We start from the raw sequence: 23,867 nt of genomic DNA on the forward strand, positions 1-23,867 counted from the left end.
ACTGCTCAAAAAAATAAAGGGAACACTAAAATAACACATCCTAGATCTGAATGAATGAAATAATCTTATTAAATACTTTTTTCTTTACATAGTTGAATGTGCTGACAACAAAATCACACAAAAATAATCAATGGAAATCCAATTTATCAACCCATAGAGGTCTGGATTTGGAGTCACACTCAAAATTAAAGTGGAAAACCACACTACAGGCTGATCCAACTTTGATGTAATGTCCTTAAAACAAGTCAAAATGAGGCTCAGTAGTGTGTGTGGCCTCCACGTGCCTGTATGACCTCCCTACAACGCCTGGGAATGCTCCTGATGAGGTGGTGGATGGTCTCCTGAGGGATCTCCTCCCAGACCTGGACTAAAGCATCTGCCAACTCCTGGACAGTCTGTGGTGCAACGTGGCGTTGGTGGATGGAGCGAGACATGATGTCCCAGATGTGCTCAATTGGATTCAGGTCTGGGGAACGGGCGGGCCAGTCCATAGCATCAATGCCTTCCTCTTGCAGGAACTGCTGACACACTCCAGCCACATGAGGTCTAGCATTGTCTTGCATTAGGAGGAACCCGGGGCCAACCGCACCAGCATATGGTCTCACACGGGGTCTGAGGATCTCACCTCGGTACCTAATGGCAGTCAGGCTACCTCTGGCGAGCACATGGAGGGCTGTGCGGCCCCCCAAAGAAATGCCACCCCACACCATGACTGACCCACCGCCAAACCGGTCATGCTGGAGGATGTTGCAGGCAGCAGAACGTTCTCCACGGCATCTCCAGACTGTCACGTCTGTCACATGTGCTCAGTGTGAACCTGCTTTCATCTGTGAAGAGCACAGGGCGCCAGTGGCGAATTTGCCAATCTTGGTGTTCTCTGGCAAATGCCAAACGTCCTGCACGGTGTTGGGCTGTAAGCACAACCCCCACCTGTGGACGTCGGGCCCTCATACCACCCTCATGGAGTCTGTTTCTGACCGTTTGAGCAGACACATGCACATTTGTGGCCTGCTGGAGGTCATTTTGCAGGGCTCTGGCAGTGCTCCTCCTGCTCCTCCTTGCACAAAGGCGGAGGTAGCGGTCCTGCTGCTGGGTTGTTGCCCTCCTACGGCCTCCTCCACGTCTCCTGATGTACTGGCCTGTCTCCTGGTAGCACCTCCATGCTCTGGACACTACGCTGACAGACACAGCAAACCTTCTTGCCACAGCTCGCATTGATGTGCCATCCTGGATGAGCTGCACTACCTGAGCCACTTGTGTGGGTTGTAGACGCCGTCTCATGCTACCACTAGTGTGAAAGCACTGCCAGCATTCAAAAGTGACCAAAACATCAGCCAGGAAGCATAGGAACTGAGAAGTGGTCTGTGGTTACCACCTGCAGAACCACTCCTTTATTGGGGGTGTCTTGCTAATTGCCTATAATTTCCACCTGTTGTCTATTCCATTTGCACAACAGCATGTGAAATGTATTGTCAATCAGTGTTGCTTCCTAAGTGGACAGTTTGATTTCACAGAAGTGTGATTGACTTGGAGTTACATTGTGTTGTTTAAGTGTTCCCTTTATTTTTTTTAGCAGTATACAAATAAAAATGAATAAAGAAATTGATATGGCCGGCGGCCCATGGGCCTGTTGAGATTTGTTTTACAGATTTGCCACACCAGATACTGACTGGTTTTCTGATCCACACCCCTAGGTATCTGTGACCAACAGAGGCATATCTGTATTCCCAGTCATGTGAAATCCATAGATTAGAGCCTAATGAATTTATTTCAATTGACTGATTTCCTTATATGAACTGTAACTCAGTAAAATATTTGAAATTGTTGCATGTTGCGTTTATATTTTTGTTCAGTACAAAAAAGGAAATAGTAACACAAAATAACAATAACGAGGCTATATACAAGAGTACTGGTACCGAGTCAATGTGCAGGGGTACGAGGCAGATGAGGTAATTGAGGTAATTATGCACATATAGGTAGGGGTAAAAGTGACTAGACAATCAGGATAGATAATAAACAGAGTAGCAGCAGTGTTGGTAGTTGAGGTAATATTTACAAGTGGGTAGGGGTAAAAGTGACTAGACAATCAGGATAGATAATAAATAGAGTAGCAGCAGTGTTGGTAGTTGAGGTAATACATACATGTGGGTAGGGGTAAAGGTGACTAGACAATCAGGATAGATAATAAACAGAGTAGCAGCAGTGTTGGTAGTTGAGGTAAAATGTACATGTAGGTTGGGGTAAAATAATAGAAAGAGTGGGAGGCCCCGGTGCACAACTGAGCAAGTCCTCAACTGGCAGCTTCATTAAATAGTACCCGCAAAACACCAGTCTAAAAATGTCTAAAAACCTGTTTTCGCTTTGTCATTATGGGGTATTGTGTGTAGATTGATGGGGAAAATGTATTTTATCCATTTCAGAATAAGGCTGTAACATAACAAAATGTGGGGTCTGAATACTTTCCGAATGCACGTTATGTTTTGATTTCTAAGGCATTCTAAGGTTTGTATCATTCACAACTAAAGTTGCCAAACAACTCTATATATAGCGCAAAGGACCTGTTTCAAATTATGTATTTTATTCTTAACATAGCCACTTCATATGCGAACATGCTCCGGAATGGGAAAAATATCCTTTCTATTTTATTCAGATGAGTTCAATTATATTCTTCTTACTATAAAATCATATTATATAAAATAATGGCACGGGACTTATATGTAAATCTTGTCTGCTACATGAACTAGCCTACAAGCCTATGGCATGTCGCATAGCCAGATAACATACAGTACAGTAAGGCCAACTCATATTCTGTTCTTCTGAAATACTTCATATCATTATGTTTCTTTAGACCTGCCTAAAATAAATAATGGATTTATTGTGATGGTGTATAGTAAATGGATTTATTAAACTTTTTTAAATGTAGATGTTCCAAAGGCCCACATCAGTGGTTGTTCCACTGGATATCATAAGGTGAATGCACCAATTTGTAAGTCGCTCTGGATAAGAGCGTCTGCTAAATGACGTAAATGTAAATGTAAATCAGTGGCTTGTATGAATGGAGGCCTGGAGATGCTAAACATGTTCATGTTAATTAAGGTTGAATTACTGTGATACTGGCAGTCATTTGCATGACACTAACCGGCTGACAAAATGTCATTTCTATTTATTTATTTTTTATTTAACCTTTATTTAAACAGGTAGGCAAGTTGAGAACAAGTTCTCATTTACAACTGCGACCTGGCCAAGATAAAACAAAGCAGTTCGACACATATAACAACACAGAGTTACACATGGAGTAAAACAAACATACAGTCAATAATACAATACAAAAATAAGTCTATATACAATGTGAGCAAATGAGGTGAGATAAGGGAGGTAAAGGCAATAAATAGGCCATGGTGGCGAAGTAAATACAATATAGCAATTAAAACACTGGAATGGTAGATGACAGTAGATGAGTGTGCAAAGTAGAAATACTGGGGTGCAAAGGAGCAAAATAAATAAATAAATAAATAAATAAATAAATACAGTAGGGGAAGTGGTAGTTGTTTGGGCTATTTATAGATGGGCTATGTACAGGTGCAGTGATCTGTGCGCTGCTCTGACAGCTGGTGCTTAAAGCTAGTGAGGGAGATAAGTGTTTCCAGTTTCAGAGATTTTTGTAGTCGTTCCAGTCATTGGCAGCAGAGAACTGGAAGGAGAGGCGGCCAAAGGAGGAATTGGCTTTGGGGGTGACCAGTGAGATATACCTGCTGGAACGCGTGCTACGGGTGGGTGCAGCTACGGTGACCAGCGAGCAGAGATAAGGTGGGACTTTACCTAGCAGGGTCTTGTAGATGACCTGGAGCCAGTGGGTTTGGTGACGAGTATGAAGCGAGGGCCAGCCAACGAGAGCATACGGTGGGTAGTATATGGGGCTTTGGTGACAAAACGGATGGCACTGTGATAGACTGCATCCAATTTGTTGAGTAGGGTGTTGGAGGCTATTTTGTAAATGACATCGCCCAAGTCGAGGATCGGTAAGATGGTCAGTTTTGCGAGGGTATGTTTGGCAGCATGAGTGAAGGATGCTTTGTTGCGAAATAGGAAGCCAATTCTAGATTTAACTTTGGATTGGAGATGTTTTATGTGAGTCTGGAAGGAGAGTTTACAGTCTAACCAGACACCTAGGTATTTGTAGTTGTCCACATATTCTAAGTCAGAACCGTCCAGAGTAGTGATGCTGGACGGGTGCAGGTGCAGGCAGCGATCGGTTGAAGAGCATGCATTTAGTTTTACTTGTATTTAAGAGCAGTTGTAGGTCACGGAAGGAGAGTTGAATGGTATTGAAGCTCGTCTGGAGGGTTGTTAACACAGTTTCCAAAGATGGGCCAGAAGTATACAGAATGGTGTCATCTGCTTAGAGGTCGATCAGAGACTCACCAGCAGCAAGAGCGACATCATTGATATATACAGAGAAAAGGGCCGGCCCAAGAATTGAACCCTGTGGCACCCCCATAGAGACTGCCAGAGGCCCGGACAACAGGCACTCAGATTTGACACACTGAACTCTGTCGGAGAAGTAGTTGGTGAACCAGTTGAGGCAATCATTTGAGAAACCAAGGCTGTTGAGTCTGCCAATGAGGATGTGGTGATTGACAGAGTCGAAAGCCTCGGCCAGGTCAATGAATACGGCTGCACAGTACTGTTTCTTATCGATGGCGGTTAAGATATCGTTTAGGACCTTGAGCGTGGCTGAGGTGCACTCATGACTAGCTCTGAAACCAGATTGCATAGCGGAGAAGGTACGGTGGGATTCGAAATGGTCGGTGATCTGTTTGTTAACTTGGCTTTCGAAGACCTTAGAAAGGCAGGGTATGATAGATATAGGTCTGTAGCAGTTTGGGTCAAGAGTATCCCCCCCTTTGAAGAGTCATGACCGCCACAGCCCTAGTGCGGACCTATAACATTTTTGCTCATCTAGACACAATAAGGCCCAAAGTCTTATTTTCATGGTGGATAAACAATTCATAATCCTGACCTCAGTCAGATCGGCGTTGGGCAGGATAGCCAGGTCAGGTCTCAGACAGCATGCACTCAGAGCAGCCTGGAACCTGGAACACACACAGTGGAATTATTTTACATTTTAGTCATTTAGCAGACGCTCTTATCCAGAGCGACTTACAGTAGTGAATACATACATTTCATACATTTTCATTTCATTTCATGCATTTGTACTGGCCCCCCGTGGGAATCGAACCCACAACCCTGGCATTGCACACACCATGCTGGCGTTGCAAACACCATGCTCTACCAACTGAGCCACAGGGAAGGCCCTGAATTATACTTCAGAGCTACAGTATATATTGGGTAATGGAGGAGCACTGTAGAAATCGCTATGCACATTAATCCAATCGATTCTCACAGTAGTATCATTCCTGTGGCCTGTGTGCTCCAGTGTTTAATGCTGTGTACCCCAGCACACATGTACGGCCAGCCTAGGCTACCAGTATCGGCATGGGTTCGAATCCGACCCTCTGCCCTTTTGACTCGCAATCTCACCGAGCTTTCTGGTCTCCTCTTCACTGTCCTACCTCAAAAAAATAAAAATATATAAAAATGTTTTTTTTTAAATCAGTAGTTTCATTCCGTTACCTCTCCTCCTCGTACTCTTTCCCAAAGAGGATGTTGTCCCTGAGCGTGGCATTGAGGATCCAGGCCTGCTGGGCCACATAGGCAAAGTCCCCGTTCACTGCCACCTTGCCCTCCAGCAGGGTCATCTTAAGGTCATAAAGGTCACAGGTCATCCTACAATCACTCACATGCTCTGTGGTGAAGTTTGTCCCTAGGTACAGATCTAGGATTAGCTTCCACTCCCCTACCTCTAACCTTAACCATTAGTGGGGGAAATGCTAAACTGACGCCAGATCAGCGTCTAGGGACATCTTCACCATAAAACCATTCACACCATGTATTGAGTGAAGTAAAACGTTCAAATAGAATTGTAAAGGATAAAGCCAACACGATTCCCCATTCTACCTGACAAGGAAATCATGTTATATCTGAACGTACAGTAAAGGTGCACCCTCTCCAACAGGCCCCTGGACATCATGCATCTTAGTCAACAGTTGTCTACAGAGTGTGGCAGACCAGGGGGTTGGGTCAAAACATTTACACAGATTAGACACGGACAGAGTAGGATTAGCTCAGTTTCAAAGGTGTTTATTAAAATAATAGTCCAAAAGAAAAGAATAGGTCTCCCCCAAGAGACCTTCTGTGGGATACCGTCTTCTGGGCTACGGGTCTTGCTGTAGCCTGTGGGGATCAAAACTGAACTCCCTCCTGTTACCTCTGGTACTGTCCCCAACTATACAGGAGTCCTTCTCTGCCCATGTGTACTGCCCTTCTGACAGCTTTCTGGGAATTGTACAGCTGGTGAGCAATCAGCGCTTGATTACTCACCAATCCCCAATCAGCCCTAATTAGTCCTGGCCGGAGAGCCCGTTGAGACCTGGCACGTCCAGCAGATGGAGCCATCGCCTCGTGATGTATACTCCATCTGTCACCAGGCCTCGATGAGTCTCCCCCGGGTGGCTAACGACCTGCTGTACGCCACAAGAGTAAGGGAGGGCCACATGAACTGCAGTGTGTGCCTGTTATTGAAGTGGTGTACTCGTGGGCCAACAAGAGTTTCCACCATATTTGTATATTTCTTACAGGGGAGCTACGCAGGGCTGTTGGTAAAACAGTACATTTTTCTACACTGAACATGTATCGTTTGCCATGTGAGCAGAGTGCAAATCACTTTATCAAGTTCTCTCAGGCGTGAGCCGCACATAGGATTCTTAAGAATTTTATGCTGAGCAGCGCAAGCCTCTCATGGAGCTGTCCTGCTTACGGCCAAGTTTCATTTCAATGAATAGGAGTGCCTCACACTCTGCAAAAAAATTACACATCCAGTGTAGTAGGCCTGTTAGACATATCTTACCTGTCCAAGGATGGCAGAGATCAAAGAGGTCTTCCCACTGCCCACACTTCCACAGATCCCAGTCAGCTTCCCCTGGAGACACAGGGTAGTATGGTGGATATTTGAGTGCCATTTATTCATGTTGTACAATGTACACATTGGCAGTGAAAAGATGAATCACAGTGCAAAATAAAACTAACGAAAGATTATGATGGTTTTCTTATCCCTAGTTTTAGCCCTGAATTTCCCCTGGTCAGTTAACCACGATACCTCTTCAAACTGTACAGCCCATTGCACCTTTCAACCATACATACAGTTGAAGTCGGAAGTTTACATACACCTTAGCCAAATACATTTAAACTCAGTTTTTCACAATTCCTGACATTTAATCCTAGTAAAATATCCCTGTCTTAGGTCAGTTAGGATCACCACTTTATTTTAAGAATGTGAAATGGCAAAATAATAGTAAAGAGAAAGATTTATTTCAGCTTGTATTTCTTTCATCACATTCTTTCAAGTACACTCAATTAGTATTTGGTAGCATTGCCTTTAAATTGTTTAACTTGGGCCAAACGTTTCGGGTAGCCTTCCACAAGCTTCCCACAATAAATTGGGTGCATTTTGGCCCATTCCCACTGACAGAGCTGGTGTAACTGAGTCAGGTTTGTAGGCCTCCTTGCTCGCACACGCTTTTTCAGTTCTGCCCACAAATTCTCTATAGGATTGAGGTCATGACTTTGTGATGGCCACTCCAATACCTTGACTTTGTTGTCCTTAAGCCATTTTGCCACAACTTTGGAAGTATGCTTGGGGTCATTGTCCATTTGGAAGACCCATTTGTGACCAAGCTTTAACTTCCTGACTGATGTCTTGAGATGTTGCTTCAATATATCCACATAATTTTCCTGCCTCATGATGCCATCTATTTTGTGAAGTGCACCAGTCCGTCCTGCAGCAAAGCACCCCTACAACATGATGCTGCCACCCCATGCTTCACAGTTGGGATGGCGTTCTTTGGCTTGCAAGGCTCCCCCTTTTTCCTACAAACATGACGATGGTCATTATGGCCAAGCAATTCTATTTGTGTTTCATCAGACCAGAGGACATTTCTCCAAAAAGTACGATCTTTGTCCCCATGTGCAGTTGCAAACCGTAGTCTGGCTTTTTTATGGCGGTTTTGGAGCAGTGGCTTCTTCCTTGCCGAGTGGCCTTTCAGGTTATGTCAATATAGTACTCGTTTTACTTTGGATATAGATACTTTTGTACTAGTTTCCTCCAGCATCTTCCCAAGGTCCTTTGCTGTTGTTCTGGGATTGATTTGCACTTTTTGCACCAAAGTACGTTCATCTCTAGGAGACAGAACGGTGTTTATACCTGCGTACTATTGTTTGTACAGATGAACGTGGTACCTTCAGGTGTTTGGAAATTGCTCCCAAGGATGAACCAGACTTGTGGAGGTCTACAATTATTTTTATGAGGTCTTGGCTGATTTGTTTTGATTTTCCCACGATGTCAAGCAAAGAGGCACTGAGTTTGAAGGTACACCTCCAATTGACTCAAATTATGTCAATTAGCCTATCAGAAGCATCTAAAGCCATGAAATCATTTTCTGGAATTTTCCAAGCTGTTTAAAGGCACAGTCAACTTAGTGCATGTAAACTTCTGACCCACTGGAATTGTGATACAGTGAATTATAAGTGAAATAATCTGTCTGTAAACAATTGTTGAAAAAATGACGTGTCATGCACAAAGTAGATGTCCTAACCGACTTGCCAAAACTATAGTTTGTTAACAAGAAATTTGTGGAGTGGTTGAAAAACTAGTTTTAATGATTCCAACCTAAGTGTATGTAAACTTCCGACTTCAACTGTAGAGTAGATAGGAAGACCGCAGTCTTATTTGACTTTTTGCTTAAAATGGGTCCCAAATGGCACACTATTCCCCATCTAGTGTATGGGCCCTGGTCAAAAGAAGTGCACTATATAGGGTACCATTTGGGAAAAATCCATATTTTTTGACCTCCACTACCTGCTTCAAACCACTGGATGTGTGCACTGTGTACTACTGTATGTGAAATGTTTTCTGTCCTTTCACAACCAAACACTTCCATCCCGTGCCTAGTTAGCTACCTGCTGAACGGTGAGGTCCACACAGTGCAGGGTCCTCTGCAGCCGCTGGCTGACGGATGGGATGGGAGGGGAGTTTCCCTCAGGGCTGGACAGGATCTCCCCCTCTTTCAGCAGATGCCCTGCTTGCTCCCCTGCCTTGTTCTTCTGGGCGGGCCTCCGCCGCCCGTGCCTCAGCGTGGCACCAACCAAGGGGGTGCCACGGGGTGTGGGCTGGGCACTGTGACCTGCCGTCTCCCAGGCTAGGCTGGCGCCCGTCATTTCCACAGCAACCTGAGGGTTCTGGGGCTTGTCCCGGATCATCTCCACCTCCGCCATCAGGAACAGGCTCTAGTAGGCCAGGGAGAGCGGTGTCAGAGATCACACACACACACACACACACACACACACACACACACACACACACACACACACACACACACACACACACACACACACACACACACACACACACACACACACACACACACACACACACACACGTCGCCCCCCTCTGGTATGGTCCGGAAGAGAGGAGAGGCGTATCAGAACACAAACACACACAGACACACATCAGGCTCTGATATGGCCGCTATGCGAGGACAGGGCATGAAGAGGTGAACTCGGAGCATGTAGGAGTCATGATGACAATGTCAAGGTCATTGATGTAACGGTTTAAGCAGTTCAAACTTATCTATTTGGTTTCAAAAGACCCCATTAATGTAAAGCTCTTTCTTTCCACTGCATCTAGAGCCGCTTGGCACCGCATCGCCCCCTGCCCATTGTTCCGGGAGGTGCTGAAGTGCTGTGTATGTCTGTTCTGAAGTAATGTGGGTGAGTGTTTCTCAGAGAACAGAGAGGGGGATTAGGAGAAACAGAATCAGGACAAACACTGATGTCCTGCCAACATACCCAGACTCAAACACATCCCACTCACATGCCACAGAGAGCCAGCCAGACCAACGGACAGGCAGAACCAACACATCCCACTCACATACCACACAGCGCCAGAAGAACAGACAGCGCCAGCCGAACAGACAGCGACAGCCGAACAGACAGCGATAGCCGAACAGACAGCGACAGCCGAACAGACAGCGACAGCCGAACAGACAGCGACAGCCGAACAGACAGCCAGAAAGAAAGAAAAAGGGAGCGATCTTACCTTGAACCTCTCCATGGCTACTGATGCTTCTGACAGGGACTTGACAGAGAAAGGGGTGACCTTTAGGGCAAAGGTCATGGCGTTGAAAACAGTCACCACTGTAAATGCCTGCGAGGGGAAGAAAGATCCAACACTGTCCATGATTTGTTTTAGTAGGACAGACCTGGGTGACCGGCTTCTGTCAGTCAAATCATCCATCAAATCCTGTCCTAGAGAACCCACCCACTGGCATACCAGATTAAACAATCCAACTAGCAAGGAACATAACCCTGCTCACCTCAGGATTTCCCCCCTTCTGTTGAAAATGCTCGCTGCATTAAGCAATATGCTCATTGCCTCAACATGCCTTTCTTCTGATTGGCAGGGTTGAAAATATTGCTTACACATATTCAAACCTAGAGTGTCTATGGGCTAGGGTGGATCAAATAACACCATATTCCTTATTTAGTACACCATAGTAGGACCCTGGTCAATTGTAGTGCACTAAATAGGGAATGGGGTACCATTTGGGAGGCAGACTGGGATTGGACCAGATAGCTGAGATACCTGAGCAGCTGTGAGGTCGTAGCCCAGAAGCATGTGAGTGGAAAAGGTGGCAACACTGGCGATCACCACAACGATGGGAGCCACACCCACTGTGATGCTCTGGAAGTAGCCAGTCCTCTCTAGGATGATGCGCTCCTCCTCTCGAATCCCTGCAGGGGTAAATATACTGCTCAAAAAAATAAAGGGAACACTTAAACAACACATCCTAGATCTGAATGAAAGAAATAATCTTATCAAATACTTTTTTCTTTACATAGTTGAATGTGCTGACAACAAAATCACACAAAAATAATCAATGGAAATCCAATTTATCAACCCATGGAGGTCTGGATTTGGAGTCACACTCAAAATTAAAGTGGAAAACCACACTACAGGCTGATCCAACTTTGATGTAATGTCCTTAAAACAAGTCAAAATGAGGCTCAGTAGTGTGTGTGGCCTCCACGTGCCTGTATGACCTCCCTACAACGCCTGGGCATGCTCCTGATGAGGTGGCGGATGGTCTCCTGAGGGATCTCCTCCCAGACCTGGACTAAAGCATCCGTCAACTCCTGGACAGTCTGTGGTGCAACGTGGCGTTGGTGGATGGAGCGAGACATGATGTCCCAGATGTGCTCAATTGGATTCAGGTCTGGGGAACGGGCGGGCCAGTCCATAGCATCAATGCCTTCCTCTTGCAGGAACTGCTGACACACTCCAGCCACATGAGGTCTAGCATTGTCTTGCATTAGGAGGAACCCAGGGCCAACCGCACCAGCATATGGTCTCACACGGGGTCTGAGGATCTCATCTCGGTACCTAATGGCAGTCAGGCTACCTCTGGCGAGCACATGGAGGGCTGTGCGGCCCCCCAAAGAAACGCCATCCCACACCATGACTGACTCACCGCCAAACCGGTCATGCTGGAGGATGTTGCAGGCAGCAGAACGTTCTCCACTGCATCTCCAGACTCTGTAAAGTCTGTCACGTGCTCAGTGTGAACCTGCTTTCATCTGTGAAGAGCACAGGGCGCCAGTAGCGAATTTGCCAATCTTGGTGTTCTCTGGCAAATGCCAAACGTCCTGCACGGTGTTTGGCTGTAAGCACAACCCCCACCTGTGGACGTCGGGCCCTCATACCACCCTCATGGAGTCTGTTTCTGACCGTTTGAGCAGACACATGCACATTTGTGGTCTGCTGGAGGTCATTTTGCAGGGCTCTGGCAGTGCTTCTCCTGCTCCTCCTTGCACAAAGGCGGAGGTAGCGGTCCTGCTGCTGGGTTGTTGCCCTCCTACGGCCTCCTCCACATCTCCTGATATACTGGCCTGTCTCCTGGTAGCGCCTCCATACTCGGGACACTACGCTGACAGACACAGCAAACCTTCTTGCCACAGCTCGCATTGATGTGCCATCCTGGATGAGCTGCACTACCTGAGCCACTTGTGTGGGTTGTAGACTCCGTCTCAAGCTCCAACCTTGACTTCCTCTGCCTCTCAGAGACGTGGCTCCATAAAAACTCTCCATATGCTGCTTTGATTGTGCCTGGCTACAATGTTTTCAGGAGAGACAGGATTGAAGGAAGAGGAGGGGGTCTGATGATTTACATTAAAGAACATATCCGATGTAAACAAATTGAGTGGTCATGTGATAATGAACTAGAATGTATTGGCCTGAACGTTACACTGTCTCCCCAAATGTATTTTACCCTTATAGGAATGTATAGACCACCTTCCACCAAAAGTGTGTTTTTTGATCAGTTTAATAACATGCTTAGGGAATGGGATTTTGGGAAAGAGGTCATCTTAATGGGAGATTTTAATATTAATTATGAAGACAAGTCTTGTAGGAAAACCCTCAAACGGATCACTAATACCTTTGACCTTACACAACTAGTTAAAGGGCCAATCAGGGTGACTTGTTGCTCTAAAACACAGATTGATTTGGTGTTCAGTAATAAACCAGAGAGAGTGACTAACTCATTCAATATGGTTACTGGGCTGTCTGATCATAATCTGACACTTATAGCCAGAAAGCTTTCTAAGAACAGGTTTAACCTCTCTACTGTTAGAAAGACGGATCAACTAAGAATTCCTAAGAGTAAATTAAACTATTTTGAAAACGCAATTAAGGGAATTAACTGGAATGATCTCTTGTTCTATACAGATGTGGAAGCTGATAGTCAGGTTTTTCTATCCACAATCCAGACTACAATAAATGGTTTCCTAAAGAAAATCAAATCCAAACCTGGCCAAAAGAGCAATCTTCCTTGGCTAAATGGAGAAATCTGGAAATTGATGAAAGAACGGGATTATGCTCTAAAAACAGCCCTAAAATACAAATTAGAGCATGACAGACGTAGGTTTACCATGTTGAGAAATAAGGTCTCTGTATCTAAGATAATTGTGTAGTTTGAGTTTGAGTATTATCGAGGTGTGCTAGCCAGCCGCGACGCGGCGCCAGACTTACTCAACACACCTAGTCATCATTAACCCACTGCCAGATAGCCATCCGTTACCGACTAGCAGCGCTGTAGTTACTAATACTTCACAACGGAACGATTTGACTAGTGCAGTGTTACCTAGCGAGCTACCTAGTTGTCTTTGTCATAGCTTGATAATTGTTAATTGATAATTGTTAGCTAGCCAGCCATCGAGGTTAGCTAGCCAGCTATTTCCGTCCCCCGCGACGCCATTTTTCCTAACCTAGCCAACTATTACCGACGAGCAGCATTGTTGAAACTAAATACACTACAAGGAACGTCTTGATTAGTGTTATGTTAGCTAGCTAGCTACAAAGTTGCTTTGTATCATGACAAGGTGTAGTACTGAAACTACCGAGGTTACCTAGCCAGCTACACGTTCAAAGTCAACAACGCAGCCACTGCTAGCTAGCCTACTCCACCAGCCAGCAGTACTGTATCATTTTTGTCAATAACATTTTTGCAACGTAAGCTTAACTTCCTGAACATTCGAGACGTGTAGTCCACTTGTCACTCCAATCTCATTTGCATTAGCGTAGCCTCTTCTGTAGCTTGTCTACTATGTGTCTGCCTATCCCTGTTCTCTCTCCTCTGCACAGGCCATACAAACGCTCCACACCGCGTGGCCGCTGCCGCTCTAACCTGGTGGTCCCAGCGCGCACGACCCACGTGGAGTTCCAGGTCTCCGGCAGCCTCTGGAACTGCCGGTCTGCGGCCAACAAGGCTGAGTTCATCTCAGCCTATGCTACCCTCCAGTCCCTAGACTTCCTGGCGCTGACGGAAACATGGATCACCACAGATAACACTGCTACTCCTACTGCTCTCTCCTCGTCTGACTACGTGTTCTCGCATACCCCTAGAGCATCGAGCCAGCGGGGTGGTGGCACTGGAATCCTCATCTCTCCCAAGTGGACATTCTCTCTTTCTCCCCTGACCCATCTGTCTATCTCCTCATTTGAATTCCATGCTGTCACAGTTACCAGCCCTTTCAAGCTTAACATCCTTATCATTTATCGCCCTCCAGGTTCCCTTGGAGAGTTCATCAATGAGCTTGACGCCTTGATAAGTTCCTTTCCTGAGGATGGCTCACCTCTCACAGTTCTGGGTGACTTTAACCTCCCCACGTCTACCTTCGACTCATTCCTCTCTGCCTCCTTCTTTCCACTCCTCTCCTCTTTCGACCTCACCCTCTCACCTTCCCCCCCTACTCACAAGGCAGGCAATACGCTTGACCTCATCTTTACTAGATGCTGTTCTTCCACTAATCTCATTGCAACTCCCCTCCAAGTCTCCGACCACTACCTTGTATCCTTTTCCCTCTCGCTCTCATCCAACACTTCTCACTCTCCCCCTACTCGGATGGTATTGCGCCGTCCCAACCTTCGCTCTCTCTCTCCCGCTACTCTCTCCTCTTCCATCCTATCATCTCTTCCCTCTGCTCAAACCTTCTCCAACCTATCTCCTGATTCTGCCTCCTCAACCCTCCTCTCCTCCCTCTCTGCATCCTTTGATTTCCTCTGTCCCCTATCCTCCAGGCCGGCTCGGTCCTCCCCTCCTGCTCCGTGGCTCGACGACTCACTGCGAGCTCACAGAACAGGGCTCCGGGCAGCCGAGCGGAAATGGAGGAAAACTCGCCTCCCTGCGGACCTGGCATCCTTTCACTCCCTCCTCTCTACATTTTCCTCTTCTGTCTCTGCTGCTAAAGCCACTTTCTACCACTCTAAACTCCAAGCATCTGCCTCTAACCCTAGGAAGCTCTTTGCTACCTTCTCCTCCCTCCTTAATCCTCCTCCCCCTCCCCCCCCCTCCTCCCTCTCTGCGGATGACTTCGTCAACCATTTTGAAAAGAAGGTTGACGACATCCGATCCTCGTTTGCTAAGTCAAACGACACTGCTGGTCCTGCTCACACTGCCCTACCCTGTGCTTTGACCTCTTTCTCCCCTCTCTCTCCAGATGAACTCTCGCGTCTTGTGACGGCCGGCCGCCCAACAACCTGCCCACTTGACCCTATCCCCTCCTCTCTTCTCCAGACCATTTCCGGAGACCTTCTCCCCTACCTCACCTCGCTCATCAACGCATCCTTGACCGCTGGCTACGTCCCTTCCGTCTTCAAGAGAGCGAGAGTTGCACCCCTTCTGAAAAAACCTACACTCGATCCCTCCGATGTCAACAACTACAGGCCAGTATCCCTTCTTTCCTTTCTCTCCAAAACTCTTGAACGCGCCGCGCTTGGCCAGCTCTCTTGCTATCTCTCTCAGAATGACCTTCTTGATCCTAATCAGTCAGGTTTCAAGACTGGGCATTCAACTGAGACTGCTCTTCTCTGTGTCACGGAGGCTCTCCGCACTGCTAAAGCTAACTCTCTCTCCTCTGCTCTCATCCTTCTAGACCTATCTGCTGCCTTTGATACCGTGAACCATCAGATCCTCCTCTCCACCCTCTCCGAGCTGGGCATCTCCGGCACCGCGCACGCTTGGATTGCGTCCTACCTGACAGGTCGCTCCTACCAGGTGGCGTGGCGAGAATCTGTCTCCGCACCACGTGCTCTCACCACTGGTGTCCCCCAGGGCTCTGTTCTTGGCCCACTCCTATTCTCGCTATACACCAAGTCACTTGGCTCTGTCATATCCTCACATGGTCTCTCATATCATTGCTATGCAGATGACACACAATTAATCTTCTCCTTTCCCCCTTCTGACAACCAGGTGGCGAATCGCATCTCTGCATGTCTGGCAGACATATCAGTGTGGATGACGGATCACCACCTCAAGCTGAACCTCGGCAAGACGGAGCTGCTCTTCCTCCCGGGGAAGGACTGCCCGTTCCATGATCTCGCCATCACGGTTGAAAACTCCCTTGTGTCCTCCTCCCAGAGTGCTAAGAGCCTTGGCGTGACCCTGGACAACACCCTGTCGTTCTCCACCAACATCAAGGCGGTGACCCGATCCTGTAGGTTCATGCTCTACAACATTCGCAGAGTACGACCCTGCCTCACACAGGAAGCGGCGCAGGTCCTAATCCAGGCACTTGTCATCTCCCGTCTGGATTACTGCAACTCGCTGTTGGCTGGGCTCCCTGCCTGTGCCATTAAACCCCTACAACTCATCCAGAACGCCGCAGCCCGTCTGGTGTTCAACCTTCCCAAGTTCTCTCACGTCACCCCGCTCCTCCGCTCTCTCCACTGGCTTCCAGTCGAAGCTCGCATCCGCTACAAGACCATGGTGCTTGCCTACGGAGCTGTGAGGGGAACGGCACCTCCGTACCTTCAGGCTCTGATCAGGCCCTACACCCAAACAAGGGCACTCCGTTCATCCACCTCTGGCCTGCTCGCCTCCCTACCTCTGAGGAAGCACAGTTCCCGCTCAGCCCAGTCAAAACTGTTCGCTGCTCTGGCACCCCAATGGTGGAACAAGCTCCCTCACGACGCCAGGACAGCGGAGTCAATCACCACCTTCCGGAGACACCTGAAACCCCACCTCTTCAAGGAATACCTGGGATAGGATAAAGTAATCCTTCTAACCCCCCCCTTAAAAGATTTAGATGCACTATTGTAAAGTGGCTGTTCCACTGGATATTATAGGTGAATGCACCAATTTGTAAGTCGCTCTGGATAAGAGCGTCTGCTAAATGACTAAAATGTAAATGTAAATGTAAGGTGATGAAAGAAATCAGACAGGCCAAGGCAAACTTTTTTATTAACATAATTGGTGAGGCAAAGGGAAATTCTAAATTGATCTGGGAGAATCTAAAAAAGGTAACAGGGAAAGACCATAGTAACACTGCAAAAAGACTAGAAATCATGGTGAATAACAATCTAACACAGGATGCAGTCGAAATAGCAATAGCCTTCAATTCCTACTTTATTGACTCTGTCAGGGTACTGACACAGAACCCCTCCACTGGTTTATTGTGCTCAGTGCTAGTGAATGATGCTCAAACTGTCTTCATCATAAGGGAGGTTTCTGAGTCAAAGGTGAACAAGGTGATTAGCTCACTAAAGAACTCTAAATCCAAAGATGTGTTTGTAGTTTTTTAGAAAGGTAGAGTCCAGCCCAAAGAGTCACTCATTGGCCCCATTACTAAGGTCACCAACACATCTATTGGTCTGGGGGTGTTTCCAAGGGTATGGAAGTTGGCCATAATAACGGCCATCTTTAAATCGGGCGACCGTGCTGACGTGAGTAACTACAGGCCCATTAGTATACTACCTGTGGTGTCGAAGGTTGTTGAAAAGTGTGTAGCAGAACAACTGATTGCCCACCTCAACAACAGCCCCTTCACATTACACTCCATGCAGTTTGGCTTCAGAGCGAAACACTCCACAGAAACGGCCGACTGCTTTCTTCTGGAAAATGTGAAGTCCAAGATGGACAAAGGGGGTGTTGTTGGGGCTGTGTTTCTGGACCTAAGGAAGGTTTTTGATACTGTTAACCATGAGATTCTCATCACAAAATTGTCTCTGTGGGAGCTTCCCATGTCTGGAATACACTGCCATCAGACACACATAACTGCACCACATATCACACTTTCACAAAATGCATGAAGACATGGCTAAAGGTCAATCAGATTTGTGAACATAATCCCTAGCTGTGTATTGCCGCTTTCCATGTTGTCTGTTGTCTGTAGCTTGTGAGGTGTGGAAACACTTTGTTGCTTTTATGGATTTTGTCTTGTTGCTTTTTGTTCTATGTTGCTCTGTCTGTATGCTACATCTTGCTTGTCCTATGTTGCTCTGTCTGTATGCTATGTCTTGCTTGTCCTATGTTGCTCTGCGTGTGCTCACTGCTCAATGATTGTCTATATTGTAATTGTTTTTAATGACCTGACAAGGGACTGCGGTTGAAAATTAGCCGGCTGGCTAAAACCGGCACCACAATGGTAACAAATGTTCTCCAGCTTCATCGTTTTATTTCCGATGACAAATGAGTTGCTTCTGCTTTTATCTTTAGCATACTGGCGACATACAGAACAACTCATCACCACAGCCTCAGCATCATACTGTAGCCAGCCTCCAAACCTCCATTTCTCACAAAACGTTATTTTATTATGTGATTCGTCCTCCTTTTTGTCTGTGGGTTTTCATTTCAAAGGTTGGCTTACTCCAGGTAAATGTCACCACATAACAGCTATTTAATGAATGGTAGCTAGCAACAGACCCGTGGCAAGTGAGCGATGTCGAGTAGCTGATGTCCCGTCGGCAGTGCCACAAAACTAGAAGCACTAGAGACGGTCTGTGGCTGGAAAACATGAGTAATTTCCTCTGAGTCATCATGCTAGATTTTTATTACATGACTATTTTGGTACAAACATTTACCCGCCAGTGTTGGGGATGGCCTTCTGAGATTTACTCGCCAAACGGAAAATCTACCCACATTTGGAGCTTGGCGGGTGTTAATTTTGGACCCTGCCCATAAGGCAACACAATTTTGCAAGGCGGTGACCAACAATGGTCACAGACTTCGGTCATGACGTGGCCCTTTTTGGGCATAGCTAGTGGCTTCCCCCTCTCTCTCTCCTACACCCAGGTTCTGTTATCTCAGGTCGTAAATTCCTGGCGGAGACTCTCTCCCCCTGGCCATGCAGAAAGAGAGACACAGAGAGAACAAAGGATTTCACATGGGCAACTCCCCAAAATGGGAATTTGAAACAAAATGTCCACTTGTGGGAATGGTCCGTGGACACTTAAGATACGGGTATGACGAGTGTGTTTCATTTGGTGACCTCAGAGAGGACAGGAAACACACATAACTATATCTCTGAATGTGTACATTTCTCAATTATGGGGTTTGCATCTAATTCTTGTATAAAATGAATGAGTAAAGATGAAACTATTTGTGAAATTATGTAATGTGATGTTACATCTTTAATGTGAGAGAATTGTATTCCCTTTAAAGTTTAACTAAGTCATTGGCCCGCCCCCGTGAGCACAGACATGATCTGGAGTCAGATAACCGCCTCTTCTATTGTTACGAATAAAAGCCCCTCCTGAGGAAATTCTCTTCAGAACTTGCGTACCTCGGTGGACCCTGAGGTTGCAATGGTTGTTGAATACCTAACCATACCACGTGGAGCATTGGCTACACGATGGGAAATGGTTAACCTGTTGGGGATAGGGGGCAGTATTTGCGCGGCCGGATAAAAAACGTACCCGATTTAATCTGGTTACTACTCCTGCCCAGTAACTAGAATATGCATATAATTGTTTGATTTGGATAGAAAACACCCTAAGTTTCTAAAACTGTTTGAATGGTGTCTGTGAGTATAACAGAACTCATTTGGCAGGCCAAAACCTGAGAAGATTCCAAACAGGAAGTGCCCTCTCTGACCATTTCTTGGCCTGCTTGATTATCTCTATCCAAAACAGGGGATCTCTGGCATAACGTGACATTTTCTAACGCTCCCATAGGGTCTCAGAAGGCGCCAGAATGTTGAATGATGACTTTGCAGGCCATGGCTGAAAAACAGTAGCACATTTGGTAAGTGGTCGATCTGAGAACAATGAGACTGGGGCGCGCGTGCACGAGACTCCACCATGTTTACATTTTCTAGTCTTTGAACGAAAACAGGGTTTCCCGGTAGGAATATTATCGCTTTTTTACGAGAAAAATCGTATAAAAATTGATTTTAAACAGCGTTTGACATGCTTCGAAGTACGGTAATGGAATATTTAGATTTTTTTTGTCACGAAACGCGCCGGGCGCGTCACCCTTCTTTACCCTTCAGATAGTGTCTTGAACGCACAAACAAAACGCCACTATTTGGATATAACTATGGATTATTTGGAACCAAACCAACATTTGTTATTGAAGTAGAAGTCCTGGGAGTGCATTCTGACGAAGAACAGCAAAGGTAATCCAATTTTTCTTATAGTAAATCTGAGTTTGGCGAGTACCAAACTTGGTGGGTGTCAAAATAGCTAGCCTGTGATGGCCGGGCTATCTACTCAGAATATTGCAAAATGTGCTTTCACCGAAAAGCTATTTGAAAATCGGACATAGCGATTGCATAAAGGAATTCTGTATCTATAATTCTTAAAATAATTGTTATGTTTTTTGTGAACGTTTATCGTGAGTAATTTAGTAAATTCACCGGAAGTGTTCGGTGGGAATGCTAGTCACATGCTAGTCACATGCTAATGTAAAAAGCTGTTTTTTTATATAAATATGAACTTGATTGAACAAAACATGCATGTATTGTATAACATAATGTCCTAGGAGTGTCATCTGATGAAGATCAAAGGTTAGTGCTGCATTTAGCTGTGGTTTTGGTTTTTGTGACATTATATGCTAGCTTGAAAAATGGGTGTCTGATTATTTCTGGCTGGGTACTCTGCTGACATAATCTAATGTTTTGCTTTCGTTGTAAAGCCTTTTTGAAATCGGACAGTGTGGTTAGATTAACGAGAGTTTCTGAGCAGGAGTAGTAACCAGATTAAATTGGGTACGTTTTTTATCCGGCCGTGAAAATACTGCCCCCTATCCCAAAGAAGTTAAAATAAGTGTTCATTCAGTATTGTTGTAATTGTCATTATTCCAAATATATATATAAAAAAAAAATATATATATATATATATATATATATATTAAATATTTAAAAAATATATATAAAAAAACGGCCGATTAATCGGTATCGGCTTTTTTTTGGGTCCTCCAATAATCGGTATCGAAAAATCTTAGTCGGTCAACCTCTAGTCCACACCCACTTCCCTTTGTCCACCAAGCCGTCATATCGGCTTAGCCCACTAGGGAACCTCCCCTATCATTTCTTTGTAACCATATCTACTGTTGTTTGTTTATGCATTTCTGTGATTATTTAGTTAGTAAATAAATCAATTATTAAGACAATTGGTGTATGGATGATTCATAGTAAAGGCTGGGTTCGTGCAGATAACCAACAATTTACGACGTTTGGAATGAGACTAGCGTGAGGTAAAGAATAATTCATTAATAAGAAGACTAATTGATCAGATATTCAAATATCTGAAGAGTTTTATTAGGAAAATTATAACTTTGTAATGTGAAGATTTTCCTTGGTGCCCGACTTCCTAGTTAATTCCATTTCCATGATTAGTTTAATCACGTAATAATAATTACAGAGAATTTATTTGATAAAATAATAGTCTTCACTTTTAATAATGCCAAAGACACGACACTTCACAGAACTGATCCGCTCGAACGCGTGCAATGAGTCAGTCAGCCAGCCACTCAGTCCGTCAGTCACTAGTCTTCATCTAAGATTGCCATGATATTGATGTGGTTCCTGAGATTAAAACACCAGACCAAAATCTGTTTACATGGAAGACCACCAGTCATTCAGTCAGTCAGACAGTCAACCAGCTAATTGATCAATTAAATCTCACACACAGCACTTACTGCGCACATCCTGGGAGAAGGCCTTGACCCAGGCATACATCTTGATGAACTTGATGTAGTTGAGGATCTCGTTCATCTTCTGCACCCGTCGGTCCGTCACGGCCACGCCCTTCCTCCTGAAGTAGGCCGTAAGCCTTGAGCTGAACATCTGAAGCAGGGAACACACAGTAAAATGTTGTTATATAATGTATTTTCAACGGTCGGTCGCTCTGTCTGTCTGTATATATATATTAACGTCTGTATGCATGTACAGTACAAGTCAAAAGTTTGGACACACCTACTCATTCAAGGGTCTTTCTTGATTTTGACTATTTTCTACATTGTAGAACAATAGTGAAGACATCAAAACTATGAAATAACACATATGGAATCATGTAGCAACCAAAAAGGTGTTCAACAAATCAACATATATTTGATATTTGAGATTCTTCAAAGTAGACACCCTTTGCCTTGATGACAGCTTTGCACACTCTTGGCCTTCTCTCAACCAGCTTCAAGAGGTAGTCACCTGGAATGCCTTGTTAACCTCTCTAGGGTCGGCGGGACGAAATCGTCCCACCTACGTAACAGCCAGTGGAATCCTGTGGAGCCATATTTCAAATACCTTAGAAATGCTATTACTTCAATTTCTCAAACATATGACTATTTTACACCATTTTAAAGACAAGACTCTCGCTAATCTAACCACACTGTCCGATTTCAAAAAGGCTTTACAACGAAAGCAAAACATTAGATTATGTCAGCAGAGTACCCAGCCAGAAATAATCAGACACCCATTTTTCAAGCTAGCATATAATGTCACAAAAACCCAGAAGACAGCTAAATGCAGCACTAACCTTTGATGATCTTCATCAGATGACACACCTAGGACATTATGTTATACAATACATGCATGTTTTGTTCAATCAAGTTCATATTTATATCAAAAAACAGCTTTTTACATTAGCATGTGACGTTCAGAACTAGCATACCCCCCAAACTTCCGGTGAATTTACAAAAAATGTACTAAATTACTCACGATAAACGTTCACAAAAAGCACAACGATTATTTTAAGAATTATAGATACAGAACTCCTCTATGCACTCGATATGTCCGATTTTAAAATAGCTTTTCGGTGAAAGCACATTTTGCAATATTCTAAGTAGATAGCCCGGCATCACAGGGCTAGCTATTTAGACACCCAGCAAGTTTAGCCCTGACCAAAGTCAGATTTACTATAAGAAAAATGTTATTACCTTTGGTGTTTTTCGTCAGAATGCACTCCCAGGACTTCTACTTCAATAACAAATGTTGGTTTGGTCCCAAATAATCCATAGTTATATCCAAACAGCGGCGTTTTGTTCGTGCGTTCAAGACACTATCCGAAGTGTAAATAAGGGTCACGAGCACGACGCATTTCGTGACAAAAAAATTCTAAATATTCCATTACCGTACTTCGAAGCATGTCAACCGCTGTTTAAAATCAATTTTTATGCCATTTTTCTCGTAAAAAAAGCGATAATATTCCGACCGGGAATCTGCGTTTAGGTAAAAAGACTAAAGAAAATAAAGCATGGGGTCGACTCGTGCACGCGCCTAAGCCCATTGTCCTCTGATCGGCCATTTGCCAAAAGCGCTAATGTGTTTCAGCCTGGGGCTGCCTCGATATCATTCAGCTTTTTCCCGGGCTCTGAGAGCCTATGGGAGCCGTAGGAAGTGTCACGTTACAGCAAAGATCCTCAGTCTTCAATAAACAGAGACAAGAAGAACAAGATCTTGTCAGAGAGGGCACTTCCTGTAAGGAATCTTCTCAGGTTTTTGCCTGCCATATGAGTTCTGTTATACTCACAGACACCATTCAAACAGTTTTAGAAACTTTAGGGTGTTTTCTATTCAAAGCCAATAATTATATGCATATTCTAGTTACTGGGCAGGAGTAGTAACCAGATTAAATCGGGTACGTTTTTTATCCGGCCGTGTCAATACTGCCTCCTACCCCCAACAGGTTAAAAGTAAATTTGTGGAATTTCTTTCCTTCTTAATGCGTTTGAGCCAATCAGTTTTGTTGTGACAAGGTATGGAAATATGGCGCCGGAGAGTATGGCTGCCGTCTTATCGGATCTTAACCAACCATGCTATTTTGTTTGTTTTTTCGCGTTGTTCGTAACTTGTTTTGTACATAATGTTTCTGCAAACATCTCTTATGACCGAAAATAGCTTCTGGACATCAGAACTGGGATTACTCACCTCAAATTGGACGAGGAGTTCTTCTTCAATGAGTCTGACGCGAGGGATAT

General features: G+C 45.1%; 1 protein-coding gene across 1 annotated transcript in view; it reads right to left on the reverse strand.

Annotated features, from left to right (window-relative positions):
* Positions 1 to 23,867, reverse strand: part of LOC106612343 (ATP-binding cassette sub-family C member 5) — a 92,507-nt gene that overhangs the window by 20,179 nt on the left and 48,461 nt on the right. Inside the window, exons 8-14 of the mRNA XM_014213393.3 lie at positions 21,591 to 21,738; positions 10,760 to 10,908; positions 10,214 to 10,321; positions 9,076 to 9,402; positions 6,968 to 7,039; positions 5,635 to 5,759; positions 5,021 to 5,093 (exon numbers count right to left, since the gene is read on the reverse strand). Coding sequence (XP_014068868.1) covers positions 5,021 to 5,093; positions 5,635 to 5,759; positions 6,968 to 7,039; positions 9,076 to 9,402; positions 10,214 to 10,321; positions 10,760 to 10,908; positions 21,591 to 21,738 — 1,002 coding nt within the window. The remainder of the gene's footprint in view (positions 1 to 5,020; positions 5,094 to 5,634; positions 5,760 to 6,967; positions 7,040 to 9,075; positions 9,403 to 10,213; positions 10,322 to 10,759; positions 10,909 to 21,590; positions 21,739 to 23,867) is intronic.

This window comes from Salmo salar, chromosome 09 (genome assembly GCF_965601325.2).
Source record: "Salmo salar chromosome 09, fSalSal1, whole genome shotgun sequence".
Classification (NCBI taxonomy): Eukaryota; Metazoa; Chordata; class Actinopteri; order Salmoniformes; family Salmonidae; genus Salmo; species Salmo salar.